Source organism: Poecilia latipinna, unplaced genomic scaffold (genome assembly GCF_001443285.1).
Source record: "Poecilia latipinna isolate Pla-1442-1.1 unplaced genomic scaffold, P_latipinna-1.0 Scaffold902, whole genome shotgun sequence".
Classification (NCBI taxonomy): Eukaryota; Metazoa; Chordata; class Actinopteri; order Cyprinodontiformes; family Poeciliidae; genus Poecilia; species Poecilia latipinna.
In genome coordinates, this window is record NW_015113518.1 from 348,813 (window position 1) to 366,552 (window position 17,740).

General features: G+C 39.9%; 2 protein-coding genes across 3 annotated transcripts; one reads left to right on the top strand and one right to left on the bottom strand.

Moving 5' to 3' along the window:
* The first annotated feature begins 3,089 nt into the window (after positions 1–3,089).
* Positions 3,090–9,648, top strand: LOC106957441 (ATP-sensitive inward rectifier potassium channel 12-like). 2 transcript variants are annotated; one of them, XM_015048797.1, is made up of 2 exons: positions 3,090–3,789; positions 6,776–9,648. In XM_015048797.1, the coding sequence occupies exon 2, from the start codon at positions 6,895–6,897 to the stop codon at positions 8,161–8,163; it is 1,269 nt and encodes a 422-aa protein (XP_014904283.1). In that variant the 5' UTR covers positions 3,090–3,789; positions 6,776–6,894; the 3' UTR covers positions 8,164–9,648. The 2 variants fall into 2 exon arrangements, with proteins under 2 accessions (XP_014904283.1, XP_014904284.1); XM_015048798.1 differs by having other exon boundaries at positions 6,779–9,648.
* Positions 9,649–16,293: 6,645 nt separating this feature from the next.
* Positions 16,294–17,481, bottom strand: LOC106957409 (elongation factor Tu, mitochondrial-like). Its single transcript, XM_015048742.1, has 3 exons — positions 17,295–17,481; positions 16,820–16,939; positions 16,294–16,719 (listed from the first exon to the last, which is right to left on the bottom strand). The coding sequence occupies exons 1-3, from the start codon at positions 17,436–17,438 to the stop codon at positions 16,549–16,551; spliced, it is 435 nt and encodes a 144-aa protein (XP_014904228.1). The 5' UTR covers positions 17,439–17,481; the 3' UTR covers positions 16,294–16,548.
* Positions 17,482–17,740: the final 259 nt, after the last annotated feature.

The window sequence follows — 17,740 nt, forward strand, 5'->3', positions numbered from 1 at the left end:
CAGGGAAAAACATATAATCAAATAATTTGCGTACAATCATGTAGTATAGATAGATTTATATTCAATAATCTTAGTAAATAAATGAATGCAGAAACACATGCTGGACGGAATAAGAAGCCCGTCGTATTTCACATGAATTTGCTTCAGCTTGATTCTACATTCCTACATGTGGGATGGATTGCATGTGTGTGTGTGTGTGTGTGTGTGTGTGTGTGTGTGTGTGTGTGTGTGTGTGTGTGTGTGTGTGTGTGTGTGTGTTTTATGAGCACCTTCAGGGTTTCTTCTAGCTCAAGCTGCCCCACCAAAGCAGGTCCTCATGACTGATCAGGTATAAACACCGGTACGCAGGTGCACCTGCTCAGGCTGTAAAAATAAGTGGCCCATTTAGTCAAGCAGAGATCAATTACAGCAACCAGTGCAGAGGCTGTACTCAGATCTGCGAGTACAGCCTGTTTCCAGAACCAAACCTCTACTGCTGTGTTTACTCTGCAGCTGAAAGGACCTCACGGATGGTCATTTTCGGCTGCATGCATGACGCCGCGGATAAAACGTTCAGTGAAATGAAGTTTATTTTTTGCTTGCTTGTTTATTTTATTATGACACTGTTAAAAAAACAACAAAAACAGGAAATATCTAAATAAATCAGGTCCAGAGGAGTGTGACCTACATGCAATGCTTGGATTTATCAGTGTTTCCATGACAATGGATAAATCCCACGTTGTTCACTTAGGACAAATATAAATTTGGCACCTGGCTGGAAACACCAGCCTCTGCCTGGAGGATGATGCTCCTGATTGATGCTTGAAGAACTCGCTGTAATACTTATCTTATTCCTCTAAACTGTGTCAGGAAAAGACATTTGGGGTTTTTTTACTTATTTTTTTTGTATGTTTAAAGCATTCTTGACACTTCATGCAATAGGATAAATGTGATTCAACACCATAAAGAGTTTATAATGTTGAAGATCAGAACCTTGCTTCTCTTCTTTACAAACTATTTATGATTATTAAAAATAACAACTAGGCAAAGTCAGTAGTGCTGGTCACCGGCAAAAGGGCTTTTACAAAATCTGGGTGCCAGTAAATGGGCCAGCAGTGTTTTTATTTAAAAAACAATCATTTATTTTATTCAAGACTTTATCTCCCTGATACAAATGCGTATTTTTCTACATTTTCATCAAGAGATTGTGCTGCTACAGTGAAAAATCTTTATGTTATAAGGGTTTTTACACTTCTTTACTCCGGGTGCTGATAGACATCAAAGATGGTGATGTACTGTATATTTCTCTGAAAAACAAGGAAATCAGTATCAGCACACCTGTGATTATTTTTGCATGGTTTAGCAAGTTAAGCTATTTTCATTGGGGGGAACAAAATCACACTTTAAAAGTTTATTTCACTATAACAGTGGACCAGTAGACCAAAAGATATTTAGTTAATACTTTACTAACCCAGGCAGATTCTTAAAAAAACATTTCTCATTTTTATTCATCATTAAGATTACAATGTGTGTTTTTTTTTTTTTTTTTTTTTTTTTTGGAAACAGATGTAGTGATTCTTTTTTCTACCATATTATTTACATATTAATTTTGAATTGTTTATGTTGTTTTCCTAAATTAGTTTGGGTTTTGCGTCTCAAAATACGTTACACCCATGACAAAATGTACAAATTCAAACATAAAGATCTGATGAACATATCTAACTCTTTGAGTCTAAATTTGTTTTAATAACAACATTAAAATCTACCAACCAACAAGTGAAGTCGTCATTTCAACATCTCCCCCCCCCATCTCACATCTGACGGCGTTAAACCTCCCAGCTCTGAAATGGATAAAAATAATCCAGACGTGTGCCGGTCATCTGAAAGGTGATCAAGTGTGACCAACCACTGGAACCGGCTGAATCTGGCCCAGTTTGTGCTGCCGCAGTGAGGAGGCCTTTAAATAACTCGCTTGGTACACAACGACGAGGCTCTGGGTTTACTCCGTCCCCATGGCACGCTTTTACATCGTCATCGTCCCCATCTGGTCTCCAAACTGAACCTGTGACCCATTTACAGTTCTGACAGTAACTTTGTACAGTGGACATCTACATAGGAAGCAACAATAGTTTTCAAGTTGTTTTAAAATGCTTATGTGTTTTTCTCAAAATTATTAGCTCGAGTGTTTTTTTTTTGTTGTTTTTTTTTTAGTGTTATATTTAGAGGAGCAACATCTTGGTTTCCTTCATACAAGCTGAACTCGGAAAGACAAAAATGAATAAAATTCAAGTTTGTTTGTTTTTATCCATAAAAGAACAACATGCCATAGTTTAGTTCGGTGCAATGGACACGTCATCCGGGCAGAAATGTTTTCTTCTTTGGTGTCTGGTAGTCACACTTCATACATACATCCTGCAGTAAACGGGAACTTTGAGACTCACCAGAGAGTATTTAGGTTCTTGGCAGAAACGACCTTGTTCTTGTCGTTTTTGCAAGAAAAAGGACAAACTTGTGTGTTCACTTGGACTTATGGAGAATACAGAAGATTGTTTTTGTACATAGAATCAGTACCAACCAAAAAATTCCAGCAGCCCCTTCAGTGATGCTCACGATTTCTTTAAAGGCTTCCCTGAAGTGGTTTTTTAAAATAAATTTTGGAGAAACGTGCAGTTTTTGCAAGCTTTATAATGTCCCTGTTGCTTATCAAGTTTATTATCATTAATTGTAGGCATATATTAAAAGAGACTGGGTGCTGTGGGCAGACTTGCAACCAGGTTTTTGATTTTTTATCTTTTGCAGCTTCTTCCTGAATAGACTTGTCTAATGCATTTTAAAACCCTTCCATTTTAACATGGGAGTCCATGTTTTAGAACAAAATAACCAATATATTATGGAAAAATATTGAAGTTCAGAAATCAGCTATTTGCTATTCTAACAGGAACATTTCCAATATCCAAATGAGTCTAAACGGAAACCAAACCAGTCACTGGAAGTATTTTCTCTGTATTCAAATGCTGTATAGTCAAACCAGTTTCATAAGAACATTTCCAGTCATCATGTTTGGGTCAGGCTTGCACGCGTTCAAACCTGACGGAACCAGTTGGTCCTTTCATCAGCAGTTCTCATCAGCCGATCATCAACAATTCGCCGAGGAAGAGTGTGTAGTCACTTCTAAATGCCAAGTATCTACAGTGACACGGTGAGAGGGAGGGGGAGGACCAGAGATGAGCCGTGAGCAATAGTTCACTGGATGTGGGATACGGAGTGGGATATGCAGCAGAACAAGATCAGATGGCAGATATACCAAGAAAGTGAGAGACACGTGGAAGAGGAGAGACTGTCGGCCACCGCTGCTGCGAGGATAAACTGTGAAGAGTCGAATTGTTGATTGGACCAGACCAGACCAGCAGGCCATGAATGCATTTAATTAGTCCGCTGTTCTATTTTGAGAGTAAAAAATTATGACTTCAGAGCCTGGCTGAAGTATTTCTGTAATTTTTTACATTTATTTTTTCTTTTTTGGTCTGTTTCTGGACCCCTGGACGTCAGGACAGATTGGGATCCTCTCCAGCTCTGGTGGAGAAATAGATCATTTTAAATCAGGCGGAAACATGAAGATATTAACTGGTTATTTGCTTTGCTTTCTCGGGATGATAGAGTGGTTTTACCCTTAACAGAAGAGAAAAAGAGGAAGGAGCTTGAGGAAAGTCATGCAACAATTTGGCTAGTGAAAAAAAACAAAAAACCTGGAAGCTTTGGAAAAGAAGGAAAAATAAAGATCTGCTTTTATCAAGAACACATGAACAAAAGGTGAGTTTTTCTTTTAATAACACATCACAGTGAGGATGGATTTATCGTTGGATCATTACTCATCTCACAGCTCAAATATATTTCCAGTAAGAACAATTCACAGCAGGAAAAGCGCTTGCCGTCTCCTTAGCATTAATATAACAGCACAGCAGGCAGAGTGTGATTTGTGAGAAAGCAGACGAGCTTTGGCACCAAGAAATTAGAAAATAATATCCCTCCGAAACTCACATTCTGCTTCCTAGCAACTAGATGATCAGGAAACAGCAACTATTGTTTAAAAGCACGCAGAAAAATCAAATCCGCTGTTATAATTCAAAGAGCAGTTTGACACTTATTAGTGCTTGTCCCAGTACCGTGAATTTGTCCCTGCCCTACTTTTTTTTTATTACATGCACCTGTTAAATGAAGGGTAGAAACAGGGAGTTATCCAAGATCCATGATGGTGACGCTGGCAGGACAAACTACATGACTCCACCAAGAAGATTTATTAAAACAAATAATGATAAAAAAGCACATCTGTTGCAAATATATTTATTTGATGATTCCTTCATCATTAAACTGAGAAATATGAGAGAAAGCAAAGAAATGGAAGCATATTTTCCTATTTTTGCTAGAATGACCCAGATATTAGTGTTCATTTTTTGTTATGCAAACCAGTTTCTCTTTTTCTTTTCTAACAGCTTTTAGAAATTAAATTAGTCTCTCCATTTACAACTCAAACGCACAGTATGTTTAAACCTAAAGGGCGGCTTTTAGTAAACATTTGCATTTTGTTACTAAATGCCATCATTCGAATAAATACTTAGCCATTTCTCCACCAAAGTGAACCCTTAAACTTGCTCCCCCCTGCAGTCTGGGGGCCAGCAGATGTCCAGAAACTATTTCAAAATGAGAGAAACGATTGTCCAAATTATGTTAGCATCTTACTGAATTGCAGTCTCTCAAAGTTGAACAGATTATACATTTTTTGGATTTTACAAGGATGCCACTTTGTTGGCTTATTATGTAAAATTATAAATGCTTCTTTGTCATCACAAACTTTACAACTATTTGCAAAAGTTGATCCCAGACAGCAACGCAATAAAAAACAGGGAAAATTAAAATATGTAAATATATTTACGCAGCATGTACAGAAAACAAATCTTATCTGAAAAAAGGAGTTAAGATGAGGTTGTTGTTTTGTTTTTTTTCCTCAAAACTATTTTAGAAATTTTTCACATATAAGCTTGATTTTACACTTGGGGTTCCAAAATAACATCCAGATTTTCGTAATACCTTTTGGATTTCCTAGTGACCAGTTATCACAATAAAAATACTGATTTTTGATCTAATTGTGAGACACATTGAGGCAGTTTTTGTCCAATGCAAAGACAACTCTATGAAGGCCAAGGAACACAGCAGAGATGTCAGGAGTAAAGTTGTAGACAAGTAGAAATGGACGCTGCCGCATTCATCAAATTGCACTCACCATTTTCACTCACAAAATTCATACAAAGATGTTAGTTGCTTGACACAAAGATTAATCATAGATTGCAAGAGAAAGTTGGAATCAAACCAACAACTTTCCGATTGTAAGACGAATTTTTGCACGCAATCGCAGTCGGCCCAGTTTAAAGCAGGTTTATTTTAAACTTTGAAACTCAAAGTGGATTATTCAGTTCATCGTCAACAAAAGCTTGACGATGTTCCCCCTGAAAAAGAACTGATTCTAAATTTAGTTCAGAGTGCTTAAAATGAAAACATTTTTGTTTATGCGATGGTTTCACTCAAGTATTCGCTCATTGGGATATTTTACCACTCATCAAGTCCTACCACAAGTTCTCTATTGAATTGAGGTCTGGGCTTTGACTAGGTCACGCCAGAATATCCACCTTGTTATCCTCAAACAATTTCTGTGCACCTTTAGCTGGAAACTTTAGGATGTTGTCAGAGTCATGTTGCATTGACGGTTTCTTGAGCACAGATGGGGGAAGCTGCAGGGGGAAGGGCATTACTTTAGGAAAGCTTGTTCGAGGCTACAAAAGAGTTGTAATATGAAAAAGAAAAAGATAAAACAGGATAGATAAAGGAGATGAATACTTTTAGCTCAATACAGAGTGTATGAATAAAATAAAAGTCTGACGAAGAGATTAGAAACTCCCACTGGAAAGTAATAATCAGCCAGTGACTATGAGTTCAGTTTCTGAAACTGAAAACTTACAAGGTGTCCATACAGGACTCTGCAAAAATAGTATTATCTTAGCTTCAAAATGGATAATCTGACAGTTTATTTTTAAATCTCAATTACTACTAACTCATTAAATAGTAATTACATGCCTGAAACTTTAAGGGTAAGTCGAGTTAATCATTTTCTAAAGCACGTAGATGGCACTGCACTGTTACAAACCATTTTTATTAAAACTAAATATCTTTGGTGATCACTTTGAGGGCTGCCATTGAACCACTTGTGTCTGAGCTGACCTCTGTTTCAATACCCAGTTTTCTGCCCCATCTTTTTTTAGCCCCTATTACGTTCCACTTCAGCCTCGCGAGGGAATCACACAGCCTCATCGCGGTACTCCAGTGCCTCTAATAGTTGTGCCAGCTGGAGGAAAAACAAGATACGTCACATAAAGTGGCAGGGCATTGAATTAGCTGGCTATTTCTGTACCTTGATGAGCTTTGAAATGTTTATAGTATGAACCAGAGTATTTCCGATCATGCAAGAGGAGAAACGAGAAAGTCAGACACAGATCAATGCCTCGATTGTCGCCGAAAGGACGCTTTGGAGGGCAAAGGGAAAAAGTCAAAGTTTGAAACTGAAAGCACTGAAATATGTCTGTCACAGTTATTCAGTGAATGAAGACTGAACACTGAATTTGAAACATTTGGACTAAAAGGACAACTGGTTAAATGTTTTTCATCACACTCTTAGTTTTTGTCTTGTTCTTCTGCTCCATCTTTGTACTTGGTGATAATAACATCCTGCCTGTCCTCTCCTTCCCAGAAGTTGACGACTGCTACCAAGTTGTCACCAAACAGAGCTGTGCACCTCTGCCAGAGGGCTCAGCTGTGCATGAGCCAGGCTTGTCGTGTGAAGCCCCCCTGGCTGCGTTTCACTGCGGCATGAGTGTAGGAAGGGCCCACCACCACCACCACAGCTTTCTGTCCTGTGAAGAAGAAGGATTCAGACTCGGCACCATGCCGGCCGTGGGCAGCTTTGGCAATGGCAAGATCCATACGAGACGCAAAGGCCACAGCCGGTTTGTCAACAAGACCGGCCAGTGCAACATCCACTTCTCAAACATGGACGAGAAGTCCCAGAGGTATATGTCGGACATTTTCACCACTTGCGTGGACATCCGCTGGCGGTACATGTTCCTGCTGTTCAGCCTGGTGTTTGTGGTGTCCTGGCTGACGTTCGGCTTGGCCTTCTGGGTCATCGGCCTCCTGCACGGCGACATGGAGAAGAACAGGGGGGATTTTGTTCCCTGCGTCACGCAGGTAAACACCTTCGTGACGGCCTTCTTGTTCTCCATCGAGACCCAGACGACGATCGGTTACGGAGCTCGCTGCGTGACGGAGGAATGCCCAGCGGCTGTCTTCATGGTGGTCTTTCAATCCATCATGGGCTGCATCATCGACGCCTTCATGATTGGCGCCATCATGGCCAAGATGGCGCGGCCAAAGAAGCGTGCCGAGACTCTGCTGTTCAGCCACAACGCGGTGATCGCCATGCGGGACGGGAAGCTGTGCCTCATGTTCAGGGTTGCCAACCTGAGGAAGAGCCACATTGTGGAGGCTCATGTCCGGGCTCAGATGGTGAAGCCCCGCTACACCGAGGAGGGCGAGTACATCCCCCTGGATCAAATCGACATGAACGTTGGCTACGACAAAGGCACCGACCGCCTGTTTTTGGTCACTCCCCTCACCGTCATCCATGAGATCGACGAAGAGAGTCCCCTGTTTGGCATCAGCAAGCAAGACCTGGAAATGTCCGACTTCGAGATTGTGATCATCCTGGAAGGACTGGTGGAGGCAACGGCCATGACGACGCAAGCGCGAACCTCCTACCTGCCGTCTGAGGTCCTGTGGGGCCACCGCTTCGAGCCCGTCATCTTCGAGGAGAGGAGCCAGTACCGGATCGATTACGCCTACTTTCACAAAACCTTTGAGGTGCCGTCCACGCCCAGGTGCAGCGCCAAAGACATGGAGGAGAGGAAATTCCCAACGTCTGGCGCCAACTCCTTCTGCTACGAGAACGAGCTGGCCTTCATCAGCAGGGATGAGGAAGGGGATGGAGACGCCGAGACGGAAAAAGACAAAAGTTGTCCGTCGGAGCTCACCCCAGCTGACCGCAATCAGCCATCGTCTCGAAGAGAATCCGCACTTTAACCTTTGTCTGCTGACAGAAGGTCTGTCATGGCTGAAGTGGGTCGGCTTGTGAATGTCGTCCTGTAGACACTGGGACACCGATGAGGACGCCTTCGTAACGGTTTGAAGACCAGTGGTACGCCATGCCTGCCACGCAATGGATAAATTCAAAACGTCACAGGATGCACGACTTTTTCTTCCTTCTGAGATGGTTCATGAGCTTTATTACATGCAATTGGAAACTGTCCTACTGACGAGGATCTTAAATCTGAAGTGCATGAAAATCAACATGGTTTTATACATACATGTATTTTGAGAAAAAGTTCACAGCTTCAACTGGACTACATGCAGCTGCAAAATGACATGACTTTGCAGTGCAGCTGATTTACTAAGCCAAATTTTTAGACTAAACAGATTTTCAGCTCAGCATCATACCTTAACAACTGCCAAGACTCAAAGTAATGCCAGTAACTCACCTTGACAAAAGGGACAAAATCATAAATGACAAATTAACTAGGAAAACTCCTTTTTATAAATTAATACAGATCTTAAAGTCACCTGAAGTCATAAACACACACTACCTTGAGCTTTTCCACATTGTGTCACTGAATCTCAAACTAAGTCCAGACCTATTTCTAACTAAAAATAACTTCTTTCAGCCTCTCCTTTGTGTTGTTTTATCACAAAATCCCAGTTAAGCACATTGAAATTTGTGGTGTATCATGATAAAATGTGTACTTACTAAAAAAGTAACTGCTCAGAGCCAAAATGCAACAAATATCAAATTGCTAAAAAATCAAAGATAATGTTTTCTTTTTTTTAAAAAAAAAATGTTGTTTAGATAGTATAATGCAGTTGTAGCATCTTGTAGTTTTTTTTTTATATTAATCAAGATATGTCATCCAACCAAATGGCAGCCGGGGCCCCTGAACTAGTCCAGCAAAGTGAAAGATTGTGCCAATAACGCTGACCTCTAACATATATGCTTCCAGCTTTCGGAAGAATTACACAAAGGGGCTCTTCTGCCGAGGAATCACAGCACAGTTTGCTGCTGAAGACAGTTTCACAGTATGGGAGTCAGGGAAATATAGAATAAGTTTTTTTGTTTATTTGTTTGTTTTACCTCTCTTCATCTATGATTATAGAGGCGAGGTGGAATCTCGTTCAGCTAATGCCCAAAATGAAAAAAATAAAAATAAAAAACTACACAAAAACAAGGAGAAATGTTATGAAACACACAATGATAAATTATAGGAATAAGAAAATAAAAAATCAAGCATGCACATTTTTAATAAAACATCCTCATCCTTGAATGTTTTCCAACAAAAAGCACGGCTCACTTTTTGGTAGAAACGTGTGCTGTCGTTAAATTGACTTGACAGAGTCATCATGTCAGAGGAGATTTTATGCTGTCCTGTTATTTAAAATGTGCAACATTGCAAGATTTGAGCAGTTCTCATCACAATCTGTTCTCACTGGAAACAAACCATGCAAAAAGAAGAAGAAGAAGAAAAAAAATCTGAAACCTTTGATTTGTTGTTAATGTGAATAGAGGTGGGGAAGATCAACTATGTGTCTCACATAGTTGATCTAAGTAAGACTCCTGATTTGAAATGACCTGCTGATGTAACTCCACATCATTTGCTAAATTACATTTGGCCCCTCCACAGAAACAGACACTTTAAACCCAGGCCCTAAACCTCATAACAGACTCCTAAAGTACTGTTAAAAGACACTTTAAACAGTTCATCTTCACTGTTTGTATTTCTTATAGTAGATAAGTAATAAAGCCTGTAGTTAGGACTCCTGATTCTCTCCTGAGATGAATGACTTTCTCCTCACCATTAGTCAAACCAAAAGCTCTATGTGGGTTAGCTTTGTGCACCTGACGCCCATTTCAGCAGATTTGTTGTGTTTTTTTCAATATATATATGTTTCGCTGACTTGTGCTGAAAGCAGCAGAACCGGCCGTCTCTGGAAACCAAAGGGTGGTTCCTCTGCACTGAGGTCAGATCTTCCTGAAGAAACACAAAAGTTTAAATCTGTACAGCTGTCTGGAAAACATTTTGTAAATAGTTTGTTTATCTCCCCCTCCCCCCTGTTTTTCTGACTTAAAAGTGAAGAAGAAAAAAAAAATAAAGGAAAAAAAAACATAATTTCTCCATATATTTTTGCTGAAAAGATTGAAATAATGTTCAAAGACGATTTATTTGTTCTCGATGTCTTCCACTGAATGTATCCGAATTATTCTGATTTTTGCCTTGTTTCGTTTTACTTTGTTGTGTGAAACAACAACTACCTGGAAATGCACAGAGTACAAATAAAATCTACAGATTGCTATAATAAAACACCACAAAGCCAACCTCTCTGCCTTTTCTTCCTTGCAGCCAGACACCACAGCGACAACAAGCACCTGCTCTGTGTTGAGTTTTAACATAACATCAGCAGGTGGGGAAGCGTGAACAAGTTGCTTGGAAAAACAGGAGCGGGTTATAATTTACGGTGGTGATTTGCTGAACCCTCTCTGGCTGGGAGGGGTGGGGGACGAGGGTCAAAGGTCTCCGCTTTCACTCTTATGTAACCCAGCAGGCACGCCTTTCCATGTACATGGAGAAGACGTGGCTGTTCTTCATTCACGTTGAGCTCAGAGAACACATCGCAGACACAGAAACGCACACTCAAGATCAGGCAGCAATCTAAGTTCTTTGCACGTCCAGGCTGAAATTTCTGCCTCTCTAGCTCAAGTTTAGTCTGTATTTTAAACATGTTTCTAGGGTGCATTTTTCACTGTTCAATTAGAATCTCATGGAAATGGAAACTGATCGATAAAATGTAAAATGTGTTTATTTTTTGCTAACCATATTTTTTCCCCTTTCATTCTAATTTCACATATAGAACACAAACATCCTGCAAGGTTAACACAATAGCAAACTTTGACACAGCCACTCATTGATTTTGACAAGTTTTTAATCTTTTTTCAGATCCATTTTCCTGCAAAGCTTTGATGATTTTGTGCATTTTATTAAAACAATGCATGCTAAGCTATTGGTAAGCAGCTAAACAAAGAACACAGTGAAATTATTATTATTATTATTATTATTATTATTATTATTATTATTATTTGCATTTTTCTCTATATAAAAAAGAAATCTGTAGCTCTTCCAGAGTTACAATGGCCGGCGTGATTTGTGTGCGGTTGTTACCCGACGTCTGAAAAGCAGCTGGCTGCACTGGATTTTATTTAGTGGAAGCTGAGAAAAAGGGGGTGGCACACAGATAACAAGAATGCAGAAGGGTCGTAACATGAGAGCATGTGTTGAGGTTCTGGAGGCGTGAGATAGATTTTCAGACGGCAACAGACTTCTTTCTGTCCTTCCAGGAAGGAAATACTAGAAACACATTCGCGTCCCGGTCTTGCCTTCAGACGTCGGATCGGTTTTACTAATTGACCTGACACATGTGACGCCAAAAAGGCATCAAGCTGCAGATAAACATCTACCTTTTTCTTGGTAGATTAAATGAGAACATTACTTGTCACTTCCGTGGAGCTGCATCCTCCGAGATGAGCCGTGTGATGGAGGAGATGTCTCCCACCCACTCGGCATGTGTCGGAGGACGAGAAGTCATGCGGGGTCGGTCTCTGAGCGCACAGAGTGGGCTGCTGAAAGCCGCACTCAGCCCTAATTGTGGCAGCTATCTGTGCTTCCCTTCAGCCGACAGAGAGAGGTGGAGGGCAGAGGAACACGACGCTCCGCTGGCAGCTGCAGCTCCTGCGCCTCGACGAAGAAGTCCTGACGCTTCGGCACAACATCGTTTATTTGCTGCTAATGAGCTGCCGTCAAATTAGTGATTACTGTCAGAATTTAATGAGTCTTAATGAGTTAATGGTCTCAGGGGAAAAAAAAAAGTATGCTAATAAAATTTGTTCCTTTGAGTGATTTACTGTTCTGCGCAGAGGTTTTAAACCGCCTTCAATTTCTTACTGATTTTCTTCCAAGCAGAAGAGCTTCCTCTTTATCTTAAAATGTTCTGCAGGTCTTTAGGCGAGCTGCAGACCATTACAAGTTCGGCTGCTCCTTCACATGGCTGTGTTCTGTTCCTTATCTTTGGCACTTTGGCCAGGTTCATCCCAGACGGTGAATCTGAGTCTGCCTTTTCCACTCTAAACCCAGCTTTGATGTGTGTTTGTCATCATGTTGGAACACCCTGATGGTGCGTCCAAGTTTCTGCCACCTACTTGAAGATTTGCAGGAAAAATAAGGAACTTGACGGAAGCTCTCCTTCATTATTCTATTGACTTTGAGGTTTTTTTGGGAGGGGGGAAAAAAACACACAGCATGATGCTACCATAACCATGCATGTTGTTTGAAGTCCTCGTTTTGCCCCTACCCAACATATTTCTTATCATTGTGGTCAAGCAGCTCAGTTCTTGCCTTGTTTGACCATGAAATATCTTTGATATTCATGTTACTACTCAACCCCCAAAAACAAATAAATAAAAGTGAAAACCGAAGTTGTTTCAGCCCACAGGTCCCGTCTAAGTCTAAATGAAAACATTAAAATTATCGCTTGGTTATCCCAACTGATTCATCCCAGCTGCCTTTCAAACACATTTGGGTAGATCTCTTTATGTGGATTTGTGTTCACCTTTTTCTCAGCCACATTTCAACGTTTTTAAGGTGGAGGCAATTTCATCTTTTCTATATGCGTTCTTAGCAAAAAAAAAAAAAAAAAAGTTTCTTAAGTGGACATTTGAGTTGAAAGAATTGCTCCTTTCTTATTCGGCGCTAATTTTAAACTCCTTTCACTGCTGCCCCAGCATCTTCTACTTTAAGCTACAGCTACAAGCCTGGATGTTTGTTTTTTAACATCCTGACCTTTTCTTTTCATGTGACGGCATCAGTTTGTGTCAAACAGATGAAACTTGAATGAAAAACAAATTGGATGATCTAACAGAACAATGGTCACAAAAAGACATGGGAACTAATTTGGACCTATAACCTTTATTTTATTAATCTGTATCTGTATCTGTGACAGGAAATCAATCGATTGAACTGAGCTCTACTTGTTCGACTAAGAAATAGATCCACACGTCCAACCAGAATTATGCTAGGAGCTTTTTGATGGTTGTAAATAACAGAGCCTTCATGCATAATTTTGACAAACTTACTGCTAAATCCACGAAACAATTTAAGTTGCACACCCAATTCTAGTTTTTAACAAAATAACCTTTGAATAAGAATGGTTCAATTAAGTTATTAAAAGCACCAATTTTTTCTAACTCTAATAAACATCTGCAAGTATTTAGTACAAAACATGTTTTGGTGCTATTTTTTTTTAAACTGGCTTCATAAATAAAGCAACTCATTGACACTCATGTAAGATAACTTATCCACTTTTCGCTTGGAAATATTTTTTCTATCGATTGCAACGAGATATCGAAGCTGTTCTTGGCTCAAGGAGTCGACATATAATCAAGACATGGTCACGCCAAGGAAACCCACTCTTAGCATTTTCTTGATATTTCATTGCAGGTCCTTTTTCCAACAACCACTGGCATCAAAAGGTTTGGGTGGCATTGTGTTATTCTTCTTGTGGGCGTGAGCAGCTTGAAGGTTAAAGACGATGAACTTTAGGATGGAAGAAAAATCCACCCTGGGTGGGGAAAAGCTGACAAAGGAAACTGGCAATAGGGCTGATCAGAACGGGATAAGGTGTTATCTAACTGCTTCGAAATGACTTCATATGAACTCGTGTTACTTTTTGGTCCTATTTCCAAGCATCTCTAGGACATAAGTTGCATCTGGAAATCGTTTCAACAGTTTTAATCGTTGAAGAAGAAGAAGAAAAAAAGTATCTTTCTTTGTGCTTGTACCAAATTAAACTTGAATCATTCCCAACTTAATAGCAGTTCACTTTCAGTCTACAGTATAAAAAGCCATCAGAGGTCAGAAAAAGGGCGCTGAGCTGTCAGTTACCGGTTACTATGGTAACCACCAACTGCCAAGTGCAGGATAACGGAACTTAAAACGCCAATAAATTTCTGGAGAAACAACTTCCCGACCAAACAAAGCAAACTCAAAGAACGACCAATCAAATCTTGACAAACTTCACTGGCAAAATAAAACCCCGTTACATCTGCAACGTGAGCAGTTGTTAAAACTAACAAGTGGAAAAACTCGTTGCAGCAGCTGCTTGAATCGCATTTGCTGCTTCAACTGTTGGTGAAACATGTAGAGATCTCTCACTGTCTGATGCCCTGAGATATTTAGCTCCTGGAAACATGGGTCCTCCAGCTGAGCACATCACTCAGCGGTGCTCTTTGCTCCTGGCCCTTGACCGCTGCAGACGTTCGGGATTTGATTACAGCGGGAGGCTGATTGGATTACAGGAGACTCTGACTCGAATACCGACAGCAAACACGGCAACTGAAGAACGTCTGACGAGCAGCCGGAGCACCGACCGCTGCTCTGACCTCCGGGACACGATCAGGATGCAAACCTGGAGACGGTATATTTCACAGAGTGTGTTAAAATTTTGAGGCACAAGGAAAAGAATATGTTTAAAAAAAAAAAAAAAAGAAAAAAACTGGAAAGTGTGGTGGGTGTTTGATTTTTTTTTTTTTTTTGGCCCACATGCGAGGTGGTGGCAGCATCAAGCTGTGAGGATGTTTTTCTTCAGAAAAAGGTCAGAACAGGCTGAATAATCAGATGGAGCTAAATACAGAAGACGTGTATTTTATACTGGAAAACAACACTAAACATGCACGTGATGTTCTCTCCAATTAAACACGTGGTGTATGGAAAATGTGGAGATCCTCAAAAGGTTATGAATAAGTTTTGTTCCGATCCAGGTCATTCTAATTGTCAAAATGTATTATTACAGTCATGAATTATATGTCATAAAATCCTGCATTTTTAAGGTCTCTTCGCAGCTATAGTCTGAAAGGAAATATTGTATGATACAAAGTCACATTCAATAAACTTGAATATTTTTAAAAAGTTTATTGAGTTCAGTAATTCATTTCACCGAGTCAAGCCTGTACTTCTGCTACGATGGCTTTCCACTACAGTTTATGAGAACATGACATTTAAGATTAAAATATTACATGAGACCAATAAAAAAAAGAATAGTTTTGAACACAAATATGTCGATTTACTGAAGTGTATGCTTAATATATGCTCTATGTCATATACTAAATGTTTTAATATTATCGGATTAGCATTTCACTGCTTTCACTTCCGGGCCTGCAGAACGCTGTAAGAATAAATACATTTATTAAATCTATAAATGTTTTCACTAATATAACATTAACGACTAATAATTTTCGGTTTTATGCAAATTAGCTTTTTTTCCAAGTTGTATTCACGGGTGTTTCTGCTTGTCACGTTTTTGTTTTTAAAATCATTTATATTTGACTTTACAGTTAATTTATTGACGCTTTTGAGGTGTTGGTGAGTGGGATCTTTTGAAAACATAATAAAAAATATAAAACCTGCACATTTATACTTCAGATTGTGTTTGTGTTTTCAATATTTCAGAAGTGAAACAAGATTAGGAATATTCTCAAATTTTAGGCAAATCTAAAAAACAAAAAACGTGTAAAATAACTTTCGTATATGCTCTCAACTATGAAGAACCAAAACTGACATAGAAAATAAAAAATAAAAGCAAAAATCTCTATTTTGCTTTTTCTTAAACATGTCGTTTTCGTTTACATTTATTTTAATCGGAGCTATTTATAACTGTACAGTATTATTTTTTTCTACTGTAAACTTGCCCCTGCATTGCAGTCTCTTCTTTCAATTTTTAGTTCTTTTAATATTTTTAGCTTCGTGTTTACCTACATTCTTCGATTTGCTTCTCACTAGTACACATGAAATTCTCCGACAGAACAAAGGATATTTCTATTCTAAAAACGAGAATATAAACTTTGTTTCAGGCACCTCTGCTGCCCTCTTGTGGTACAATAACACAATAGCATGCACACCTGTATGCTACATAATCTCAATTTTGCCGCAAGACTTGTTCGATATGCAATATTTTTCAGGATTTAGCAAAAATTTATAATAATTTCATTCCATGTTTGAGACATTAAACTTTACAGGAAAACATTCAGCTGGTGATACCAAGCACCACAAAACAAACAAGGCAGTTTTATTATTAAATACATTTTATTACACAAATGACCATTTTGACCAATACAGTCTAAGTTGCACATTATAGGTATTTTGGTTGAGAGGAACTGCTTAACACATGCTTGCGTTTTTTTCTGTGTTATCTCAGCTTTTATTTCAGTTTTCTGTGTTTCTGTTGAATAAATTCATCTGACTCGACAAACTCCCAGCCGTCCCACGAACAGATCCCTCCCCGCCCCCGCCCCGCCATCTCTGCGGATTTTCCCCTTCAGCCCCAGTTGAACTGATCTTCGTCTGTCATGGTCAGGATTTCTGTGACCAGGCCGGTACCGATGGTTTTGTTTCCGTCTCTCAGAGTGAACCTCTGGCCTTTCTCCAGCACCATGGGCTGGCGAAGCGTCAGATTCATCAACATGTCCTCTCCTGGCATCACCATTTCCTTAAACAGAGCAACACAGTCATCGTCCGGCAACAACCCGATTTGCAACTTAGACTCTCGACCCGGTCGAATTGAGACAACAACCCTGGAAGATGCTCACCTTGTCTGCAGGTAGAACGATCCTACACGCCATGTCCCAGGTGAGGGAAAACATGATGGGCATGAAGTTGGTGACGATCGGCTTGTGTCGGCCTCCCTCCTCTTTACTCAGAATATAAACCTGGAAAACATTAGACACGCTGTGAATCGTGTTAGCTAATAACCCTCGTTTCAAACTGACGCAAACTAAAAATAAAGATTCGTTGCTGAAATATTTTGGAGAAGGAAAAAACTTCAGCCGCATAGGCTGCTTGGCGTTAATTGGTGTGAATTGACTTCTGCTGAAACCTACAAAGGCTTTTATAACACAGATGTGGTTTGTGGGTAATCAGAGGGATTTGATTTCATCATAAAACAACTTCGCCAACTTAGCGGTCTTGACCTTATAACCTCTCCAGAGTGAGAGAGCGCACCAGGAATGAATTAGAAAATCTGAATTAGACGTCATTAGTAAGTGATTATTTAAAGAGACACACCTGTGCTTTGACCTTCTGGTGAGGCATGATGGACCCCGGCTTACACATCACCATCCCTCTCCTCACGTCTTCCCTCTTCAGGCCTCGAACCAGAGCGCCCAGGTTATCGCCGGCCTCGGCCCGGTCCAGAGACTTGTGGAACATCTCGATACCTGAACCCGACACCGGCAGACGGCTTCACTCATCATGTTGAAGAAGTTTCCGTGTAAAAGCCCACATGTTGCAGCAGGCCGGGTGCTTCGACGTTGTAAAACAAGCATACGCCCCTTGAACTGTTCTCACACTTTGTCCCATTACAAAGGACAAACTTTATTTATTTTTTTTCTTTTATTGGGATTTTATGAAAGGTCAACATAAAGTACTGCATCATCTATTAAGTGGATGGAAAAAGTCTGCATGATACTCCAATTTTTTTATGAATGAAAATGATATGCGTTTATCATCAG